Below are 24,591 nucleotides of genomic sequence, written 5' to 3' on the forward strand. Positions count from 1 at the left end.
ATCCTTCACAGATTTGGCGAGCTATGCTTGATGGGAGGGCTGTTATCGTCCAAGGGGCGATCGAAAGGATTGGAGATGGAGCATCGACACGCATCTGGAACCCCAATTAGATCCCACGGAATGGTATGATGAGGCCGATTTCGTCTCTAGTGGATGAACCACCGCATCTGGTCTCGGATCTGATTGACCAGACTACGGCTGAATGGCGTGAAGATCGGGTCCAACAGGTCTTTATACCCTTTGATGCGGAGGCTATCCTACAGATCCCATTATGTACGAGGCAGATTGAAGTTTTTGGGCATGGCATGATGATCCCAAGGGACGATTCTCAGTGCGGTCAGCATACAAGATGATTGTGAGAGTTAAGATATGGCACGAGGCATGGCTAGAGGAAAGGGAGGATCCTTCAAACTCTGAAGCTGATTTGAGGGGATGGAATTCCCTCTGGAAGACGACAGTTCCACCGAAGCTGAAATTCTTCGCGTGGCGTTTGGCTCAACACTCTCTCCCCACAGGAGATGTTCTGCAACATCGTCGCATGGCTACTTTGAGTCTATGCCCATTGTGCGACGAACATGACAACTGGCGCCATTCTTTGCTGGAATGCAGTGCGTCTAGATGCGTTTGGGCACTATCAGATGTCGAGCCGGTGGAACATATGTTGATGACAACGGAACCCGACGCTAGACTATGGTTCTTTGCCATGAGTGAGTCACTCCCGACGCATAAGTTTACGTTGATGATTGTCACCCTTTGGGCTATATGGAGTGCACGAAGGAAGGGCATACATGAGGAGATTTTCCAGCCCTGTTTGCGACTGACAATTTCATCAAGTCTTACTTGTTAGACATTGAATTCTTGAAGAATAAGGAGAGGACATAGGTAACAGTGATACCGCGGTCGAGGGCATGGGTGCCGCCACCATCTGATCACTTCAAGTTCAATGTTGACGCAGTTGTATCTCGTTTGGGCAACTTTGGCGCAATTGGTGTGATTTGCAGAGATGCAGGGGGGCTTTTCATGGAAGCTTCGGCACTGGTTCTGAGGGGCTTACGGGATCCCCAGGTGCTTGAAACCCTAGCCATTCGGGAGGCTTTAGCACTTTTAGAGGATCTCTACCTCAACAAAATTTTGGTGGCCTCGGATTGTAAGGTGGCTGTTGATGCAATGAGGGAAGGAAGCTCAACAAATTTCGGCGCCATAGTTCAGGAGATCAAGGCTCGAGCTACTATTTTTCTTCATGCTCGTTTAGCCATGAATTTAAGACCTCCAATGTGGAGGCCCATAATCTCGCAAATTATGCTTTATCTTTAGGGTTTGGCCGCCATACTTGGTTAGGCCAGGTGATATTGTCTTTGTCTTTGTACGTCAAAACACTGTGATGCAGTTTATAAAGCTTTGTGAGATTCTCAAAAAAAAAATCGACATGCCACGCAGGGAGCTCCTATACTGCGCTTTAAGCATCGGTTCAGAAAACGGACGCTCACAGCCGCAGCTGATGGGCCGACCCACAACCACGAGCTTCACACAAAATGAATCTATTATGCCAAAAACATTGTGATGCAGTTTATAAAGCTTTGTGAGATTCTCAAAAAAAAAATTGACATGCCACGCAGGGAGCTCCTATACTGCGCTTTAAGCATCGGTTCAGAAAACGGACGCTCACAGCCGCAGCTGATGGGCCGACCCACAACCACGAGCTTCACACAAAATGAATCTATTATGCCAAAAACACTCCAATTGAGCCAGGACCATTTAGCTCAAATGAAGCTCGCATAACCACTACAACTCCTAGGCATTGATGAACATACAGAGCCCGAGCATTTTAAGAACAATTGTAGCACGCTATTTATTGCACATACATATTAGAAAAACGTGAACTTTTTTCAAAACAATGTGAACAAAACTTGAAAGCTCACAGATTTGAAACAAATCATGAATTAGAAAATGTTCATGCACTCAAGAAAATTCATCAATTTTGGAAAAAAGTTCATTGATGTTGAAAAACACGTCATTAATAATGAAAAGCAGTTTATCGATTTTGAAAAAAGTTCACAAGTTTTAAAAATTCATTGATTTTGAAAAAACCTTCATAGATTATCAAAAAGGTTCACAAATAAAAAACATTGGTTTTTCAAAAGAAGTTCACAAATACGGAAAAAAGGTTCATCAATTTTGAAAAAGTTCATTGATGTTTTGAAAAAAAGTTCATCGAATTTGAAAAACATTCATCAAACTGGAAAGCAATTAATGGATTTCCAAAAAAAGTATATCAAATTTGAGAAAAAAATTCATCGTATTTGAAAAAAAGTTCATCGTATTTGAAAAAAGTTAATCGAATTTGAAAAATATCTACTGAATTTGAAAAAAGTTCATCAAAATTCGAAAAAACAATTTATCAAGTATTAGAAAAAGGTTCATCAATTTCATAAGAAAAGTTAAGCGAACCAGAACACGAAAAAGAAAAAAGAAAGAAAAAGTGGAAGTAATAAAAGAAATAGAATGATTAAAAATGTTAAAAGAGGTTGTGTGGTGTATTGGTTAGTACATTGTGCATTGAAATTGGAGGTCAGGGTTCGACCCACTCAGTGCTTACTTCTCCAGCTAGCATTTTTGGACACCGAAGAAAAAAAAAACACAAAGCTTCAATGATCTCGGTTTTGAAAACCTTCTAGAGGTTTCAACCGGTTTTTTCCTATTTCGAGAAACTTTTAGAAGATTTGTGAACTGTTTTTTTTTTCTTTTTTGTTTCTTTTTTATTTTCTGTTCATGTTTCAAAAGATGTTCTGGATTTTTAAAAAATATTCTTCAAATATGAAAAATATTCTTGCTTTTATAAAATGTTTCAAATTTCAAAACTTTATCATTTTACAAACTTCATTCATAAATTTGAAAAATGTTTTGGATTTTCAAAAATTGTTCTTCAAATTCGGAAAATGTTTTTGCTTTTTTGAAAAAAATTGATGTTTTCAAAAATTGTTGTTAATTCGAAAAATGTATGAAAATTGTTCTCAAGTTAGAAATTTGTTCTTGATTTAAACATGTTCAAAAAATTGTTAGGGCTTCCAAATTTGTTTAAGATTTTTTTAAAGTTGTTCTCGTTTCTAAAATTTGTTTTCAAGATTCAAAAAATCTTCATGCTTTTAAAATTTCTTCACACTTTCAGATTTGTTCTTCATTTAAAAAAATGATCAAATCGTTCGCGCTTCCAAATTTGTTTGGAGTTTTAAAAAAAAAATTGTTCTCAAGATTCAAAAAATGTTCAGGCTTTAAAAAATTGTTCGCTCTTCCAAATTTGTTTAGGAATTTTCAAAATTATTCTTAGTTTCAAAATTTGTTCTTAAAATTCAAAAAATGTTAGTGCTTTAAAAATTTGTCACGCTTTCAAATTTGTTTGGGTTTTCCAAATTTTTCCTCTTTTTAAAATTTTGTTCTCAAGGTTCAAAAAAAATTCATGTTTAAAAAATTGTTCATGATTTCTCAAAATTGTTCTTAGTTTCAAAATATCTTCTCAAAAATTTAAAAATATTTGTGCTTTAAAAATGTGTTCGCGCTTTCATATTTGTTTGGGTTTTTTAAATATTGTTCTCCTTTTCAAAATTTTGTTTTCAAGATTCAAAAAATATTAGTCCTTTACAAAATTGCTTGCACTTTTAAAATATTTTTTCTTTGGATACAAAATGAAAATTAAAAAAGGAAAGAAATAACGAACGAAAATAGGAAAGAAATTTAAAAGGAAAAAGGTATCAAAAAAAAAGGTAACATTTTTCCTTTTCTGTTTAGTTCCTTTTTTTTTCTTAAATTCAAAAAATGTTTTGATTTTTGAAAAATATTCTTCAAATTGTTTAAAATACTAAAAGAAAAGGAAAAAAAAAGAAAAAGAATACAAAATATTAAAATGAAAGGAAACAAGCAGAAAGGAAAAAAGAAACAAAAAAATTATTACATTTTTTTAAAACATAAAAAAAGTTGGGCCGGCCTAGTTAGGGCGAGTCCTTGTGTGTTGCACCTATTCCCTGCCACAATGAACGACAGGTAGAAGCTTCCCCTTTAACCACCGTCTGCAACGTCAAATAGGGTTTTGTGTGCCAGGCAGGCGTTCTTTCAGCCCGCCCCTGTCCTGAAGGGCAGTGCTGGTCAAAGCTGGCCAAACGGGTCGTGCTTTCTGGGCCGGCCCGGGTCGTGCTTTCTGGGCCGGCCCGAAAGCACGCCAGCCAGGCATGCCACGGGCCGAGCCCGACACGACTTAAATAGGCCGTGCCAGGCACGCGGCCCGCCTCGGGCCGTGCCTAGGCCTGAGGGTTGGGCACGCGGGTCGACACGGCACGGCCCGTTTATCATTTTATTATTTATTTATATATATATATATAGGGTAAAAAATCTAATAGGCCAAAAACGACCCAAAACACAGCCCAATATACTAAAGTCGGCCCAAAAACAGACTAACAGGCCAAAATTAGCCCAAATAACAACCTAAAATAAAAGAAAAACTAACAGACTAGGGGCCGGCCCGTATAGCCTCCATGCCGTGCCTGGCCGGGAGGCTGCGCCGGTGGGCCGGCACGCCACGGCCCGGCTAATAATCGGGCCCAAGCGTGCCGTGTCGTGCCGGCCCGGCCCGTTTGGTGAGGTGTACTGCTGGTTGTACCCCCACCTCAGGGCTAATTTGGTCATTTTTCACAACGAGGGGTACATTTGTAATTCCCCGTGAATAAAGCCCTAGGACTTGTTGGAACCAACACCTCACAAATTCCCCTCCGCTTCGCCTCCTTTGTTCTCGCTACGGCTCCCGCCACCGCGACGGCTAGCGGGCGCCTGCTCATCGGCGGCCACTCCACCGTTTCTGGTACTGCTGCTGGCTTTTGGTAAACTTGTTGAAATTGTGATCAGATTATCTCACACTGCAGCTAGATTTTAGATTAGTTTCTTCTTCCTGTGCTGATCGAATTCCAATCCTGTGCATGGGCGAGTCTTCCTATGGCGTGGTAGGAGCAGAAGATGTAGTCGCCATTGCGTCATTTTAAAGTTATCCCTCCGGCAGCCCCTCCTGGGTTCCTCCACAAACCCTGTCTTCCCCTCAGGCCACTGCCTCTCACAAACCACGCGGCCCCAAACCCTAGTTTACTGCATCTTGCCCTGCAATGTTTCCCCCCTCTAATCTCAGTTAATCTCTGATCGGGGGGGGGGGGGGGGGGGGGGGGGAGCTGCAGACAGTATGGGCTTGGAGGGTGGGGATCAGGACGATTTTCTTACAAAACTGCAATGCACGATTTAATGAGTCCATTTCTCAGGCAAAAATGCAATGTCCTACAAATCATTTTTGGTACTGGATGTTGCTACTTGTTTGACTGCACTACATGGTGCTGATTGTCTCAATGCAACTGCCATATTTTTACATTCTGTTGGCCGTTCATGTCGCTGATTGTTTGAGTGTTGCTGCAGTTAGTGTTGGTTGTATGTTTCACTGATTGTTTGAGTTCTCTTGTAGTCTTGTAATCCTTTTATATCCTGTTGATACTGAGGTGTACCTATGTCATAGTTTATACATTACACATATACAGGCATTTAAATTTTATGCTTAAGTAAATGAAAGGAACGAAAGAAGGAATATGATGGCAAATATTTTTCTTACCACAATATTTGCAGTAGCTGTACAATGCTTGTTCTGAGAGGATGCCATAGGAATTCCTACGGCGTATCTGGTGATAATGAATAAGGCATTGGCTTAGTTGGTTTTTGCTGAGAGATATGGTAATGATGATGGAGTGGCAATTTAAGCCTGCAGATATCTAGTTTCATCTGCTTCCTGTGGTATGCACATGTATTTTGGTCATATTGGAAGTTCTCATCTCACTCAGTGAGCATGTCTTCCGAGTTTTTCTATAGATAAATAAATCTATATAGCACTGACACGGATGATACAGTGCTTTGTCCTTTTAGGTACTCTACACATGCAAATGCAGTTAACCATAATTTAACATCTTCATGAAAGGACATTACATGATCTGGAAACGGATCCAGATGGGACCGGACTCCTGAAGCAAGTCGTCTATTTGGCTGGCTCCAAGGTGGAATCTGGATCTAGTGTTGAACCCGAAGCATGTAGTATCTGCCGGATCTTGAAATTCCCTGGGTACTTTCTCGTATTACAAATCCATTAATGCTCTTTAGTCTCTCTTATCTCTTCTTACACCTGAGACAACCCATCTGAGTCGCTGCCAAGATGCCCTTCCTTGAACAACCCATGTTTTCACACATCTTACTTTGGGCTCATCAAAAGTGGTCGGACCCTTCCCCAGACCCTGCGCAAGCGGGAGCTACGTGCACTAGGCTGCCCTTTTTTTTACTTTCGGCTCATCAAAGTCCTTCCTGCACATGGGCACATGGCAAGTTTTTCCTTTTCATCTAGAGTTCTCGAGAATGGCATTGTATTTACTTGACAAGATAATCAGTTACTTATCTATTTGTTTCTAGTGGCTTATGCCCCTTTCCAGTCATTCTTGTGTCACTAAATCGCATGCAGTACAGACTATACTGTGGTGTTGTACATCTACGAGCTGGTAATAGCCTGCTACAAACATTTTCTGGTGATAGCAAACTACGGTACTGCATAAACAACTTACGAAGAAGGCTGGTCAGACAGCTGATTATAAATAACAATCCGCTCTTCATTACTCTAATTAGTGCATAAGGTTCATGCGAAATATATAATGTTGTTCTCATGTCTTGTTTTGCTGGTATTGCCTTTTGACGTGTCACAAAATAGATGATCTTTTAGCAGTGACTCGTTCTCATATAGGACTTATGTAGTTTAATACAATGGAAATATATTTCATGTAAAATCTAATATTACTACTTTCATCTTACCAATCTAACTGTTATTTTATCTACTCCTCCCTCCGTTCCTAAATATAAGTCTTTCTAGAGGTTCAACTAGTGGACTACATACGGATGTATATAGACATATTTTAGAGTATAGATTCATTCATTTTGTTCCGTATGTAGACACCTAGTGAAATATCTTAAAAGACTTATATTTAGGTACGGAGGGAGTAATAGTCAAAGTTAAAAACTGCGCACTTTCTAGGAAGCTATCTATTTACGAACGGAGGGAATATATCATATGTGGTCTCATATACTAGGTTTTACACTTGAGGAATCTTGACTTATTGTTATGGAATCCAGTAATCCACAAATGTGTGTGTTTTTAGGTGTTTAATTTTCAGTTACTAAGAATTATTCTTTCCTTCTTAAATTGTAGGTCCTGATGCAGTAAATTTTCAGTCATAGTGTTTTTGAGAAATTGATCCAGATGTGCGCATCCGTTATCTGCTGTGAAGCTTGAGTCAGAGGATACTCATTTCCAGCTGATATCACTTCACGTGAGAGTTTTGTGGTATTTTTTGTCAGTGACTATGATGGAGTGCAACAGAGAAGAGGCTTCCAGAGCCAGGGAAATTGCTGTAAAGAAGTTGGAAAATAAAGACTTCGTTGGTGCCCGAAAGATTGCACTTAAAGCTCAGATCCTATTTCCAGAGCTTGAGAATATATCTCAGCTGCTATGTGTTTGCACTGTGCACTGTGCAGCAGAGGCAAGGGTGAATGGAGAGACGGACTGGTATGCAATCCTTCAAGTGGAGGCAACGACAGATCATGCTAACATAAGAAAGCAATACCTCAGGCTTGCCTTTTCACTCCATCCTGATAAAAACTGTTTTCCTGGTGCTGACGCTGCTTTCAAGTTGGTTGCTGAAGCTCATTCAATATTGTGTGATCAAACAAAGCGATCTCATTATGATATCAGAAGGCAGAATGCTTCCAGAAAAGTGCCGAAGCAAGCTACACAGCAACAAAAGAAGAGTGGCACAAGTAAATGCAATGTACCTGGGTATGTACTGACTTTTTGGACCATATGTGCTCATTGTCAGATGCGATATCAGTATCACAACCATGTCCTAAACAGTACGATCCGCTGTCTGAACTGCAAAAATAATTTCTTTGCATGCAAGTACAACTTACAAGAACAGTATGTGCCGACTTCATCGAGTGTTCCCACTAATTCTCAAATTCCAACGAAGACGTTTCCAAGTCAACAAGGCTGCCGTGTGAAGCTTTCGTCTGCACAGGAAACCACAGATGTGAATCCAAGGATGAATGTGGCCCAATGTGACAGTTACATCAAAGGGTATAGCAGGCCAACCATGGGTGAGAAAGCTAGTCGGTCAAGAACAAGCGGGCAAAGTCAATTTTCAGCAATGAATCAAGAAGAACCTGCTGTACCGACTGCAAATGAACATATGGGTGGATGGTCAATACCAGATCCTCCTAATCCGAACATCATTGGCAGACCAAAGTCAGGCACAGCAGATGCATCTGCAGCTTCAAATGCTATGAATGTCCCTGGTCCTGCAAAGCTTTCATCTACAGGTGTAAACACATGTGCCAAAATAAGGATAAATGTGGCAGAATGCGATATAATAGGGCATGCCAACCCTAGTGGCGAGAAGGAAGCTAACCAGTTGGATATTACAAAGGGGAAAGTTAAAATTCCAGCAAAGACTCGAAGTAAATCTTCTGCCCAAACTGTAAACATGAACACAGGTGTTCTTGACAGAAAGAATTTGGGTATAGAGGATGTATCTACAGTGCTAAATGCTGCAGGATCCCCCATTCTCCAGAGATCAGCTAGGAGGACGCAAGATGCTGATGGCAGCAGCAGCCTCAACTATAATAGCAAAAAGAAGCGAAGAAAGAATAATTTTCCATCTAATGCTGACTTGAATGGGAAAGAAATATTTGATGATAATGTCATTAATGTTGACAGGCAATCGGTTCCATCTGATGTATCTGGCAAAGTAGACATCCAAGAGGAAGCTAAAACTCTAGATATAGGTGATCAGGACAATATCAGTGCAGAAGTTACAGATACTGTTGGTCAGAATCAACCTTGCTATTCTGTGAAGCTTTCTTTCCCTGATGCAGATTTTTTTGATTTTGAGAAGTTGAGGGATGCTAATCTGTTTGCAATTGGTCAGATCTGGGCCCTTTATGATAACCTTGATGGCATGCCAAGATATTATGCTAAAATAAAACATTTTGATGCCTCCAACTTTAAAGTTCATCTCACTTGGCTGGAGCGCATTGCAATGAATGAAGCAGAGGAGAAATGGTCTGATGAAGAACTGCCCGTTGCTTGTGGAAGCTTTAGCTTAGGAACAACAGATATATCGCAAGACAGACTCATATTTTCACATATTGTTTCATGGACAAAAGGCAAACGGAGGAAATATGAAGTACATCCCAGTAAGGGTGAGGTATGGGCTCTTTATAAGGGATGGAACATGCAGTGGGGATCAGATGCAGATAATCATAGATCCTATGAATATGAAGTCGTGAAAGTCCTGTCAAATTTCTCAGTTAGTGCTGGCGTTACTGTTGTCCCATTAGTCAGGATTGACGGCTTTGTCAGTTTATTTGCGACAGTTAAGGAGAAATCTGACATTGTGGTGGCACCAAGTGAGCTACTTCGTTTTTCTCACAGTGTTCCGTTTTATAGGACAAATGGGACTGAGAAAGTTGGTGTCCCTGGAGGTTTTCTGGAACTTGACACTGCATGTCTCCCTATTGACCTGGATGCAGCGTTTCCTTGTGTTCCTCTTGACTCCTGCATGTCCCCTGGCAAGAAGGAGGGCAGCGCATTCATTGATTTGAGCACTGACAGTGCAAGCAGTAGAGGAAAACATGAATATATTTCTTCTGAGCCAAACAAATCCTTGCAGAGAAATCTCAATGCTCCTAATGCTTTAGGTGACTTCTCTGAGCAAAATAGTCCCTCCTTAGTTTATACATATCCTGATTCTGAATTTTATAACTTCGAAGAATGCCGCTCATGTCAGAACTTTGAACGTGGACAAATATGGGCTTTATACAGTGATGTTGACAACTTTCCTAAGTTTTATGGCTGGGTAAGCAAAGTCGAGCTAGAACCTTTCAAAGTGTATTTGACCTGGCTTGAAGTTTGTCCCCAAGTGGAGCAGGGGAAACAGTGGTTGGAGCAGGATATACCTGTCAGCTGTGGTAAATTTGAAATTCGAAACTGGAAAACCATGTATGAAACAAACGATGCTTTCTCTCATTTAGTATACACCGGACATGACCCAAATCAGCAGATTGAAATTGTTCCACAAGTAGGTGAGATTTGGGTCATCTACATGAACTGGACACCTGACTGGACTCCCTCGAGCACACGTGCTTGTGGATTTGCCATCGGTGAGATCATTGAGCGCACTGAAGCTAGCACAAAAGTTTCTCTTCTTACTCAAGTCAATGGTTACACATCGGTGTTCAAGCCTGGCAAGCGAAAGAGAGTTGTGGAGATACCTACAAGGGACAATCTGAAGTTCTCTCACCGGGTGCCCTCGTTCTGTCTGACGGAAGGAAATGGTGTCAAGCTAAGTGGCTTCTATGAGCTGGATCCAGCCTCTGTTCCAGATTTTTTCCTTTATAAGGATGCCCAATGACATGAGGATGGAAAAGCTCAAACCCTGCCAATATATTTTGATTAGAATCATGTCTTATTCAGCTATCAGTTTTTCCACCTTGTTAGAGTTCTATTGCAGTGCCCCTTCTTACTGGTGGTGGTAAAGTATCAGGTAAACTAATGCCTATACAAGGGTTCTGCTGCTTAAGTTAGGATTGCAAGTAATTATTCTACCCAACCTTCATTTTTTTTACTCCTACATATTATTAGATTATCTATATCTATACCCTATATATACCTATACTACCTACTAATAATATAATACAATATAATTATTAGTAATATTAATATAATATACTACTAATAAAAAAAATAAGCATTATTAGTCCGTCATGTTATTTTACAAAAGGCTCCTCAACTTTTGTGATGATTAACCTGCAGTACATGCGGCGAACCTTTTTTCTTTCGCGTTGTGTTCGGCCAACGAGCCCACCTAGGACTTTGCACTTGACGCTGATCGGGCTCTGTGTGTCCGGAGCAAAATCATAAACCAGAAGGACTCACATCTGACTCTTGTCTATGATGGAAACGTTGCCTCTTTCTAGGTGTGACGCTAAATTTTTTAGTGTCCGCTTTCGGCTTCTTGGAGTTGTATTAGGCTGGACATCTTTATATATGCGTCCAACCCACAAATTCTCCTGTATCTCTTGGTGCAGAATCGCATCTTGGCTTCGGCGACGGAACAAGCACCGCAAGATCAGCAATCCCGCAAGCAGCTGCGAACCAAGCTGCCGCACCAACGCCACCTTGACGCCGGTCGTCGCTCTTGGTGAAACCGTGTGTCACGGTGTCGTTGCTCATTGCCCTCCTGCAGGTCCATGCTGTAGGCCAGGCCGTGCACGCCGACAATGGCCACCGCCATCCCAAGGGTCACATTCTTAGGTCACGCCTGGTTCAAGGATAGTCGTCCGCCACTTCGTGAGGCGCCGGAATCGGCCACGTCGCCGCCTGGACCTCTTATTAGTTATTATCCTGAGCTGCAGAGACCTCCTCTGGCTTGACATCTCGGTGTGCTGCTATAGGCAACTTGACATCTCGGTGTGCTGCTATAGGCACTACCAGTAGGAGCACTATTTCCTGACACTGCTCGACGTGGCCGACCCCGCCGGCTGCACCCGGTACATGCTCACGTGCCTCAACTGAACGAACATCGTCAACGACGACCCCGACCCGCACACGTATGGCGCACCAGAGGTGTCTCTACGGCTCATCTCCGAGCTTCGCCAGTCCAACAAACTCCACTTTGAGCACATGTTCGTGCAACTTCGCGACCGACTGCCTTGGCTTGGCCATCGCAGACATCGTCATCTTCAAAGATTTTTTTATTATGATCGAACGCTTTGTGTGCTGGGCCAACTATAGGATGCGGCGTCGCAACGTATACGGTTTAGGGGCACAACACAGCTACTCGCGCTGCCAGGAGGTTCAAGATGGTGTAGTGCTGATGTACTCGTTCAGAATGGGGAGATAGACCTTGGCTGAGGCTATTTAGGTTAACTTGGATGCTGCTGTTTTTACCTGTAAAAAAATAAAACTTAAATGCTGCTGTTTGAACCTTTTCTTTTCTTGTTTTGTTTGTTTCAAATTTGAAACTGGATCCCCGCAAAAAATATTAGAATATTTTGAAGGTTCATAATGATTTAAAAAAATTGTGGAATCAAAAAATTACTCAAAGTCCAAATAAAAAATTCCATTAGTATTTAGTTCAGACTTCTGTTCCTAAAAACATAAACTCCAATGCGATTAAAATTTAGGTTGAACTACAAATACGTGATTGTGAATTTCAAGATTCATCGCATATTTAAAGTTCTCATAGTATATGTCTAACTTTATGGATCTATTTTTACTCAATAAAAATCCAGTTCAATGCTCAAAATCAAATAACAAGATAACTGCTGAAAACATTTCATTCATGTTTCCACATATATTGATAAAGGCTAAATTTACATGAATTGTGGATGTATTTTGATAAATAATTCTCACTAATTCTTAGTACGGGCCAATTTTTCTTTACCGTTGCAACACACGGGATCAAGAGTTTTCATAAAAGTATATTGTTAATATCAATTTACTTCAAATCATAACCATGTCCTAAGCTCTACGTCTTGATCCTCAAATAATGCATCTTTTATTTTGTGATTGGCAATCGTTGTCCGTGACATAGTTCCTCGACCTAGCCAACCATGATTCATAAGAATTGATATTTTCTTTCGTCGCAACGCACGGGCATTTGTGCTGATTTTTTTTTTTTTTGGGATTGCAGTACCATACCAGCTGTGAGAGGTTTAGTCTCCCTGCAAGAGTCCTTCATGCATGATGCGAGTTTGCTTAAAGCAGGGGCTTCTGGAGGTAGTGGAATCTCCGTTCTAGGATAGGATTTGTTGGTCGTCGGAAGTGGTGGAGGAAGAAAAGAATTGTGGATTTTGTTTTATCTGGAACGGTGGACAAAAACAAAACTAACTAATGCAATGTTGGCATCTGCAGATAGCCAGACTCGATGAAAATTATGTGTGGTCCGAACTACAAAGTTAGTCCTTCCTTATTTATCCTTAGTGGGCTTTGGTCGACCACTTAGTTTGCTAACCTACCTGGAGCTGGAACAAAGTTTTTTTAGGGCTGCCTGGAACAAAGTTTTTTTGGATTTATTTAGTACTTTTTGGATTTTTTTGTGAGAGGGAGCAGATGAGGTCAGGCTCCGAAGAGGATTTCTCAAGATGGTGTTCTTTCTCAGGTCCTAGGACAATGAGGACTTAAGAGGACTTGAATTTCACATGGGGAAACCTCTTCATGGATGGAGGCCTTGTGGTCAAAGAGCTTTCATCCCTTAGGTGGTCTTGTATGTATGTATGTATGTATGTATGTATGTATGTATGTATGTATGTATGTATACGTACGTACATAAAAAAAGCACGACTATCGTGTTTCTTTGGAAACGTGGCAATCATGACCATGTGTTCTCACTGGGACCCCTCTTATCATTTCTTGTGATATTTATTTCCTCTTATAGATGAACGAGGACCACATTCTCCTCTTCATTGCTGATATCAAAAAGAAACAAAAGTGATCGAACTCTGCTCACTTCCATTGATGATTCTACATATATAGGTATAAGGAGGACACCTCATTTTGGAGAGGCGTATGTATGTGAACCAGCGCGCCGGTTGCCGAAATAGCATCCATCGGCGGTTAATGTAGGTAGGAATTTTCCCCAAATTAACTATATTAATTAATCTTAACACTCTCCCTAATCCATGCTAGCATCGTCATCTTGGAAAGAGTCTCCTTCAAAAATCCCGTGGGAAAAAATATGAGGAGATAGGTGCTTGATATGTTGCTAAAACTCTTTCAAACCTAGTGGAAAAATAAGAAAAAATGATGCAACATATAATGATCATTGTCTCTTTTAACTCAATACGAGAAAACTCATATAGTTTTGAGGACAATGAATATGTCATATATACTTTCCCAAAAACCCCGGTGGAAAAAACAGAAAGTACGACATATGATCTCATGCCGTTATTACCTCATTAAAAACCTTTATGAGAACATGTATAGTAAACTCATGAAGGGAAAAGAGTTAATATGATGCATTGAACAGGAACAATTCAAGAAGATACCCCCGTGATTCTTGCAAATTACGAAGCAGCCACATACCAATTCCATGAACATATTTTGGAATGTATAAGTTGGTAGAGACTTGGTGAACAAATCAGTTGCATGATTTGACTTGTAAGATATGCAATATAAAGATATTCCTTATTAGTAACCTGTTTGCATTCGGGCAACATAAGCAACATTACCTTTGTGATAATGGTTGGTGAATGTAGCCATGAGGTCTGTTTCAAAGACGGTTATAGAATGACTACCACACCTAGTAGGAATACTAAGCTTGCCTATGATGTGATATAGCGGAGATCTGATCAATGTATCAAATGGTATTGGTGTTCAGATTTCTCTAAAACTGAAAAACCATGAAAAGATGTTTGATGCCTTTGGAGATATCGATAGATATTCTTGAGTCCCAACCAATTGTGTTCGGTGGATCCAATGGCATTATGGAACGTTGAGTCCCAATATCTCATTTACATCATCTCCCGGTCTAAATAGATCTTTCTCTACGTCTAGAGAATGAACTACCATGAGAGTTATGGATGGAAAAGATTTGTTCACAATGAATTTCTCCAATATATTTTGGATATAGACAACATAGTATACCATAGTGTATGAATGAAGGTGCTCAAGTTATAGTAACGAGCGATATTTTGGTTTACCCAAATCCTTCATTTTAAACTCCGTCATTTAGATGATTACATGAGTTTTCATTGCAGACACACAAACATGGATAATCATCATTGTAGGAGTAATCCTTGTGTATAAGGAACTCACTGCATCGGTTGTACCATATGCGCCGACAACAATAAGTCGTATGGTGACTTACTGATTTTTTTCACACAATGTATGTTGCATTTTGCATTTCGATTTAGAAGCAAGATTCCAACGGAAACCATCTATGTCCGAATCTAGTGATCCACATGGATATGTAATCACTACATCTATCCACTGCACAATCTAGTTGAGAAATGTGTGTTGATAATTATAGACTTTCGGTTATATGTTTCTCCAGAATCTATATATCAATATATAGTTGATGGAAATATCGTTACCCATGGTGACTACTCGCGATTCCCCAATGCAATTAAGTCCGGTATTTTGATGTCCCGGTAATTGTGTGCACTATGACCTGGGTTGGTGGAGGTTTTCCATCCACTTGGTATGCTACCCATTAGGTGTCTGTCAACGTGAAGTTGACTTGCATTTAGTGATTCATAGGTTGTGATATCCTTGCTCGCGAGAAGCTGAATCCTGATGTACTTTTGCTATACATCTCCCCTTGTCGCATCGAATGGGGAGTGGAGTGGTTTTTGTTGGTACCTCCACTCTTTCACGCGTAATTTTGCAGGATTGTAGGATTGAGTGACACCTTTATAGTCATTAAATGAATCTCACAGGTTATTTGCAATGCGGTACAAATCTTTTGAACGCATGGTTCAGATCTTTGAGTACGTGGATTTGAGGTAGAAATGTGTTGAACATTTCACTAATTTCCTAGCATTCTTTATGGTACTTGAATTCTCCCCTAATGCCTGAAAATATTCCTCATTGAATCAGCACACTGGCCTTGAATAACTCCCCATGCGCGGGCTTGAGGTATTGACAGAAATACAGTTATTCCTCACATAGATCCCAACTATATTTTGAGGGGCCAATGATTTATGTCGGGTGGTGTTATCGGTATGCAACCGAATTACCATATATGGGAAATACTTGGTACATTTCCATGTATCAAAGATAGAGGGGAATAATATTATGCAGTTTGGTCATGAGCGTGTAAAACTGCATGACTCCAACGTAAAGTTGGCAAGTTGCAATCCAAAGTAAAGATAATGCAATGAGCTTAACTCTTTGGATAAAGGATTCTACCAAACCATTTTGAGTCTAGGCATTAGGAAAAATTGCTAAACTTCAATCCAAGGGCCATAGAGAAGGCACTTAAGGATAATTCTACAATGTTATCCATTCGGTTTGCCTGAAATCAATGTCAGGATAATGAATCAATGGTCTCGTGTGAATAAAGACCATGTAGATATGTCTTTTAGAACAATACCTGAATAGTCTAGTCAATGGATGGGAAGAGCCACTTACCTTAACTTGATGCTTTCAAGGAGTCTGAGTGGTTCAACATAGACTTTAAGATGCATGAGCCTTAAAATTAGCTTCCGTGTGCCACATGTAGTGCACAAAAAATCCAAATGTTGTTAGAATTTAGCATCATAATAATCATAAACTATTGGAATTGCCGATAGTTCCGGTTTCAACCCAATGTCTTGATGACCAAGGCGAGTATGCCAACTTTGTCATGTACAAGACATTTTGGAAAACTATCTTGGGCGCAACATGTGCTACGGGTTTGTAGTATGTGTACTACAATCCAGATGATACAGAGAATGTGCTTGCCATATCCTTTGCATATGGTAAAGAGAAGTTAGTCCTCTTTGATTTCATGATAAGTTTTGCTATGGAAACTATTTTGATGGACACCCCTATAGTTTAGTAGGGTACGAGCCAAACCAGGAGAAATAAAGCATCCTGATGTTACTCGAGTACCAGAGGGATAGTAAATATGACTCGAGTTGAGCCAACAAATACCTCATCGCATCTAGCGATTTTAAAATATCTCCTTTCCTTCAACGAGAGTGGAAACATTTCACTTCCGTGAGTATAGAGTTTGTGGTGCATATGTCCACAAGGCACATATCATCTTTCATCAGATTGACTTCTGTAGAAATCTCTATATAGACATGAAGATTCTCAATATGAAAATCATTGTTAGATATATAGAATACATATAAATGTATTTGTACCAAAGTGCTGATACAATATATTGTGACATACAATATATGATGACAACAATACTTATGTTGTTAATATAACATCATAAATGGACATCAATAAATATTGACCACTCAAGAGATTGAGAGACTATTCATAGTCTCCAAACATGTCGGTTGAGGCATATTAAACCATCACGTTCTTCGTGCCCATAGGGTCCCGTCATCACTGGTGATGTCGGGTTGAAGGTTGGAGTGAGCTTTAAACCTTTGCCCTTGAGATTCGTTGTATCCCAGGAATTGCTCATACAGAATAACGAGATGCTGAGATATGAATCAATGTAGCACCTTATGATGTATAAGACAACATTTTTCTATTAGCGGTGTGATCCTGACCAGAGATGAAACCTATAGTCTTGGATTTCGCACATTATCCCACGATACACAAGAGTGATCATGTTGTCCTTGGCCTAGGAAGGACAGTGGTGGCCATTGAGGGCGAAGCCTCAAATTCCATAGCCATCGGTTACCACAGATAATTAATTTAGAGTCAGTAAATTTAAAACCACCATGGTTGATGTTGTAATGAACTTAGCAAAATTAATGGGTATTTCAAGAAGTTATCTTAAAACCATTAATGTGAATGTCAAATTGCTAAGTATGACACCTTGAAGATAATCTTCAAAATGGAGTGGATCTCGTAGCACTAGGGAGTATAATCTGATGAAATCAGTAGATACTCACTCGTAATGCATTATATCACGAGTTAGAAAAATATGTGAGAGAGCACTTTGTAAAGCAATAATAATGTCGGAACGACAAAATGTAGGCTTCATCAGTAGTCGTCGATAACCTGCGTAGGCAGTAGATCCATATGACTACCTTGTGATCCCAAGCATCAATTTGAAGAAATCACTTTGAATTTTGCATTTGTATTTGCAAGAAATTGAAAATCTCAATTGCAAATAGCCATATTAATCTCGACATGTGTTTAACATGAAAATAGATACATCATAGAAGTATTTTGGAATACCTCGTTCTCAACAAAGAAACAGTACTGCAGAGGTGTATTTTTTATCCTATTTTAAACTGTTTGTCGAAATGAGGCAAATGAGATGTCGTTTAATAGCTGTTGCAAATCCACTCATTTCGTACGTTGAAAGTTTTTCCAAATTCTCTACGGTTAAAGAGGAAATTCAACAATGGTGGAATTTCTGAAATCGACCAGTGGGGCTCGTATTTAGAGTTTAATTTTAAAAAGGCTAGTCCGATCGACGCAAATGATATGGCGTTGGAAAGCTTATGAAAGTGTGCAGTTTTTTATATGAAAAGTTTCTTCCAACTATGAACGGATTGAAAGTAACTTAGAAAACGGCAGAAGTTGTACCAAGTTCGTATTTTCACGTTAATTTCTCAATGGTTTCTCGGAATAGAGCAAATGATATGGCGTTCGAAAGCTTGAACAAATGCGAAACTTTTATATGTAGATTGTTTTTTCCAATCCAGACGGTTTTAAGTCAAATGGCTAAAAACATTTTTTGGCCGTAGTTTTTACAAACTTTATCAAAATGAGGAAAATAATATACCATTGAAAAGCTACGAAAAATGCAAAACTTTTTCATGTAGATGGTTTTCTCTCATTCCTAGCCGTTTTCAAGCAATCTCGAAAACAGCGAGATGAGGAGTTGTGCCTTTATCGCCAAACAAAGCCTTTAATATGCACCGTGTAAAGAATTCAACCTTCTCGCCATGTTCACTTGAACTTCACTCTATTTTACTTTGGGCTGCTTTACACCAGGAACTACTTCATTATTTTATTTTATCCTTCTCGGTTTTTTTATTTTGAACTTCTATATATTTATTTATAAACACGGAAAACAAAGCTGGTCTATTTTTCGTGTAAGGAATTTCATTAGTAATTTGATCTTCTCAGCTTTTTTATTCGAACTTCTTCATTTTAATCTTTAGTAACGAGAAAAAAATCTAATTTTTTCATAAACTTCGAACTTCTGTGCTATTTTAATTTGAGCTTTTCAGCCTTTTTTATTTCAACTTCTTGAATTTACAATTTTGTAACGAGAAAAAATCCGAGTTTTTCACATACTTTGAACTTCTTTGTTATTTTAATTTGAACATCTTAGTCATATTCTTAGGAAGGAAATATGTCTTTAAATAAGCATCAAACTTTTTTTTAAATTGAACTTCGTAGTTTTTATTTTTCTTAGAAACGGAAATAATTTGAGTTTTTCGTTTACATCGAACCACTCCTTTATTTTAATTTGAACTTCTTCATTTTTATTCTTTGTTAACAATGAAAATCTAAGTTTTTAATAAATTTCGAACTTCTCTATTTTTGTAACTTGGACTTCTTGGTTTATTTCTTTTATTAATTGAATGTATCCTAGTTTGTAATAAATATTGAACTCGTCCGTTTTTAAATTTGAACTTCTAGAGTTTTTTATTTGAGAAATGGTGAAAATCCATTTTTATGATTTCGAACCACTCTATTTTTAATATTTAAACTTCTTGTCTTTTTTTATTTTGAACTTCCTGTTTTTTAGAAACATAAAAATTATGTTTTAAAAACATTGTACTTCCCTATCAGTTTTGTTTGAGTTTCTTCGTTTTTTCGTTTTTGATATGTTTTTTATTTTATTATTCAAAATGATAAAAATGAAACCACATATCGAACAACTTCTTTTATTTTGGAAAAAGGGAAAATCCGTTTTTAATAAGTAGTGAACTTCTCTATTTTTAAATTTGGACTTTCTTGGTTTTTCAATTTGAACTTCTTACTTTTTATTTCTTTAAATGAAAATAATATTTTTAATAAACTTGTGGTGTTGGCACACACCACACAGAAAACACATTTTTGGCATGTGTATTTTGCATAAAATATTTCTTTTATAAGACATTTTGAACTTTTATTTTTTGTATGTATGACCTTCTCATTTATTTCATGAATAACGAGAAACATACCCATATCATGAGCACATTAAACTCATGCACACACAAGCACCAAACGCACGCACACATGACCACGAGATGGACGTACACACGCACACATAATGAGAAAATCCATTTTTTTCATACAGATCGAACCGCTTTGGTCTTATCTCTCCATCTTTACCTCCTCAAACTTACCACAACGACATGTTTATTACTCATTCTTCTCTAGCCCGGATAGCTACATTCATTTAACTAGCTTCGTACACATGAGCAGACAAGTTACACACATGATTAATAGTTAAAGATTCCATATACTTCACATGAATTAATATAATAGATGTACTTCACACACCCATATGTACATCTGCTCATCTCAAAAAAATTCACATGAGCAGATGTACTTCTCGCACACACCCATATACATAACATACTAATAGAACTATCAAAAGTTCATTGAATTAATAGCTAGACATTCAGTGAAAAATTTCATGAGCTCTCATATACAAGAATAGCCTGAGCCAGCTCGTCTGCAGGTGGATGGCTCGTCCTTCTCCGACTGCGCACTTGAACTTATAGCAAAAAACAATTTGGACCTTGCCTTTTTATTTGCTATTTTCATGTTTATTTTGCACAAGTAAATACAATGTGAACCTCCTTTAGAAGAACTTTTCAACTTCCCAGACCGACCACCTAAACTTTTAACAAAACTATTTTTAGACTTTGCCATTTTGTTCTTTTTTTTCTTGTGTGAAACACACTCTATGTAGTAGTTGAACCGCTGGTTGTTTTCAATTTGAACTTCTAAAATACTATTTAAAATAACCATTAAAATCCATCGGAAAGGAAAAACTTTGTGTGTTGAGAAGTTTTTCTAATTCTTGGGGGTTTAGAAGGTTTTTTTAGTTGGCCCTTTGTTTTTTAGTTGAACCGCTGTATAATTGAAATTCGAACTTCTACTCCCTTTTTATAAACATGGAAATCTGGTTTACGTTATAGATTTCCTTGAATTACTCTATTTTCTAAAATTGACCTTTTTTTTAAACCATGAAAATATGTTTTTTTAGAAAACATTGAACTCCTCGGATTTTAAAATCCAAAATTCTTAATTTTTAAATTATTTTTAAACAAGAAAATTCTCATTAACATTCAACTTTTTTATGTATACTTGAACTCCTTTCGTTATTTTCTTTTGGACAATACTCTTATATCAATTTGACCTTCTCTTTTTAGAAATGCCAAAACAACATCGAATTTAGAAAAATACTTGGATGTTCAACATTTGTAATAAATATTGCACCGTCCATTATTTAAAACCTTGTACTTCTGTGTTCTTGTAGTTTGACCTTCTTAGCTAAAATAAGAAACAAAAAATTTAACGTTGCTCTTAGTTGCTTTTTTTTACTTTGTACATCTTGCATGCATTTATAGAACAAAAATTATAGTTGCTTTAACTTTTTTAAAATATACCGTGGCCTATTTTCTTGACGGGATAACATACTTATCCAAAAATTAGACATACATTTTTTTGAACAAGCAATTCGTGAAATACCTCAAACTTGACCATCTCAAACATAACTTCTTGACCTTCGGAAAGTAAATAACAAATAGAAAATATACATAGTTGTACAAGCACAAAAACAGATCAGTTTCTTTCTATTCCTTTTATATATGACATCTCATTCACATACGAGAAAGTAGTGCCCAAGCCGTTACATTGGTTGACTCTATTATTAACCATGCATACGAGAAGGAAGAATGGCACATCGTCATCGTCACTACAACACACACAATGGGGCGGGACAATGCATCTCTATTTAATTGGTTCATCAAGACATTTAGCTGGCTGACCTACTTTTTTACTGCAAAGAATTGATTCATCAACATTTGTCCTACCTTTTTTCGATGCACAAAAAATGGTTAATGAACACAATTTCCTACTGAAAATCAACACTTCGGACTGCAGCCATACTAATCACGACACAAAATGGCGCTCTACAAAATCAAAGGAAAACAACCGACCTAGGTGAAGAACATCCCGTCGGAGGCACTTTGAGCGGATAGAGACCGTGGCATTCAAAGGGCGTGCTGGAGGAGACCTTGCTCATGGCGGGATGGGAGGACGGGGGTGCGCTGGAGGTGAGCGTGGCTCCAGGCAGAATTTAATACAACTAGCAGAGAGATGGCGTGGCGGCACGCTGCACCTGTTTTTGAGTTGGTGTTTGTGTGAGTTATGTTTTTTGTTGTTGGAAGTGGGTTAAGTGCAAAGTGTGATTTATGTTGTTTTGTTGTCTAGCTATTTGTGGTATTTTTTTGTTTCATGCAGATGTATTTGAACATGATGATTTTTTATATAGATTTTATGTATGTTGATATTTTGGAGGTATCTTTGTGTGAATAGTATTCTTTTGATACTTTGGAAAGCACAAATAGTATGAATAATGGTGATATAGTTAGGTGGATATGGGAGATATATTATGGTTTTTGTTATGTGTGAATAACATCAGTGTTAACATGATCATAGTTTAATATCGATAGGTGCATGAAGGATGGAAGACTAAAGAAATAAGACGGCATTACAGCTACGTAGGTTATAAAACATAAGGGATCACTTACAAAATAAACTGATAGATAACAGGTAGTTCAGCGGGAAGTCTAGTACAAAAGAGACGCATACGGGTGAGACGTTCAGTCTGTAGGAGGTACGCACATATTTACAATACTAAAAAGATATTTGTACAGTCTTAAGATCTGCCATGTTGAAAGCATATTTGCAATGTGCAGATCGATGACATTACTTGGGTTGCTCATTTCGAGCTTTCTCTTCATCATTGATAGCGGTGAACAACTGTTTGGCCACATGCCTGTTCATGATTGATTGGTGTTATGTGGGTAATTAATAGGAATTTTTTTGATGATCATATAGGAGGTAAGCGCTAACTTTTTTTAGAGTCAGAAGTTGACAGTTCATCTTTGCTGTCTGATCTCTTCCTGTGTTGTGAAGTAGAAGTGTTATCCTGTGACCGCATATAAGTTAGTAGGTATGAAAAGTTAGAATGGATGTGGGTAAAATTAACATAACAAATTTCTTGTTTCACTTATTGTACCTTTCCATCCTTCATATTTGGAGATAGACTTTCACCTTGATTGTGTTTGGTGGTTGTTGGTGTGGTGATTGCATCGGTGTTTGCTGGTTTGGATGTTGTTGGTATTGTGCATGTGTTTAGCATAGGCAGTGTAGGGATTGGTTCTTCAATTTGTACATGTTCTATTGTTTTCACTTGGAACTTGTAGAAGTCAGATTTGAGTGATTCTTCTTGTGTCACAATTGTCAAAATGAATATTTTGCGTGTGAGTTGTTCTAGTTCAGGTGGAAGATAGTCAATCCTTCTTGTTTTGTTTGCTGATGCGCAGTCTGTAGTGATGCCAGCAATTTGTTCACCAAGTGCGCCAAAGAATAAGAATTCAGCAAATGGAGCATTTTCTTCATTGTCATTTCCATCGTCTATTGCATGTACTCTTATTTTGTACCTCTTATTTTGTACCTGTTATAATAGAAAACACATTGGTTTTATTATTGAGTTATCGTAAAGGACGTTTTATCTAGTTGTTTGACTAATATTTTGTGTGTACCTTGGCTAGGGTTCTCCTCCATCAGGACAATTAGGACAGGTACGTAGACCATCTCCTGGCGTTCCTAGTCCTTTCCAGCAAATTTTGCACCCCATGTACATCCAGTTCGTAAGAGATACTACTCGAGTTATTTTGACTCTGAACTTGAACAAAGTTTTCTGTAAATTCAGTTAAAAAATATAGTTAGATTAAAGTATTAGTTTTGTACTGTTTCTGAAGAGTGTACAAAACCGACATGAAGAAATCCAACGTATGGAACAATTTGAATGGGGTAACATACATATGTATATTATAACAGTTGACTTATTTTTTTCCTAAAAGAATTGAGGGAGCAAACGATTGTTTGAAATGGTTCCTACATAGCTGAAATTTTAATTGATAGTAGATGCAAATAATTAATGTGCGAAAAGAAGAAGAAAATTGAAAGTAAAAAAGGCAATTAATGTATAGGTAGTTATATAGATATAAAGTACCAGAGTGGTAGCGGGGTCTACTCCTTTGAAGGCGCTAATAGTGGTTTTGATTTTTTCTTGTCGAGCTTGTCCAGAACTGCGAACTTCAATTTCGTATGGCTGATTTTTGACTCTACATGCTAACAACGTGTTATGCAGAGTTAACGCAATATAATCATGTGGATTCGTATCAAAGATGGTATACCATAAGATACACACCTGTCTAATATTGCTTTCATTTCAGGAATATCTACATTTACGTACCACCTTGTACATGATGTGCCATTAAGAGCTAGTGTTCCTAGATAGTATATATAAAAAGTTGGTTTCAGCGACCCATTTTAGCTTCTTGAAGGAATAATAAATTAAGCAGAATTTAGCAATTTTTACATGCATATTGATCGACCATGATGCCAGCAAACATTATAACAACTGGTTCTCTTTTTGATAAAGTACACAACTTGTCTGCATCAAATTTTTGTGTGAATTCTCCCCAAAGTGTGACAATTGCTTTTTTCTACAGAAGTTAGATTTCAAAATGAAGTAATTGTTTGTCTTATAGTATGATAATGTCTACATAAATGGTGAGTATAAAAAGGCAGAGGATAAAAGGTATACTGTCTGTCAGTGA

The 24,591-nt window shown here is 38.2% G+C and overlaps 1 protein-coding gene and 1 pseudogene across 3 annotated transcripts; one reads left to right on the forward strand and one right to left on the reverse strand.

Annotated features, from left to right (window-relative positions):
- Positions 1-4,752: 4,752 nt before the first annotated feature.
- Positions 4,753-10,718, forward strand: LOC123407154. 3 transcript variants are annotated; one of them, XM_045100222.1, is made up of 3 exons: positions 4,753-4,846; positions 5,993-6,133; positions 7,262-10,718. In XM_045100222.1, the coding sequence occupies exon 3, from the start codon at positions 7,416-7,418 to the stop codon at positions 10,518-10,520; it is 3,105 nt and encodes a 1,034-aa protein (XP_044956157.1). In that variant the 5' UTR covers positions 4,753-4,846; positions 5,993-6,133; positions 7,262-7,415; the 3' UTR covers positions 10,521-10,718. The 3 variants fall into 3 exon arrangements, with proteins under 3 accessions (XP_044956157.1, XP_044956158.1, XP_044956156.1); XM_045100221.1 differs by having other exon boundaries at positions 4,765-4,846; positions 5,925-6,133; XM_045100223.1 differs by lacking the exon at positions 5,993-6,133 and having other exon boundaries at positions 4,755-4,846.
- Positions 10,719-22,669: 11,951 nt separating this feature from the next.
- Positions 22,670-24,384, reverse strand: LOC123408564 (annotated as a pseudogene).
- Positions 24,385-24,591: the final 207 nt, after the last annotated feature.

The sequence above is a fragment of the Hordeum vulgare genome, chromosome 7H, assembly GCF_904849725.1.
Source record: "Hordeum vulgare subsp. vulgare chromosome 7H, MorexV3_pseudomolecules_assembly, whole genome shotgun sequence".
NCBI lineage: Eukaryota > Viridiplantae > Streptophyta > Magnoliopsida > Poales > Poaceae > Hordeum > Hordeum vulgare.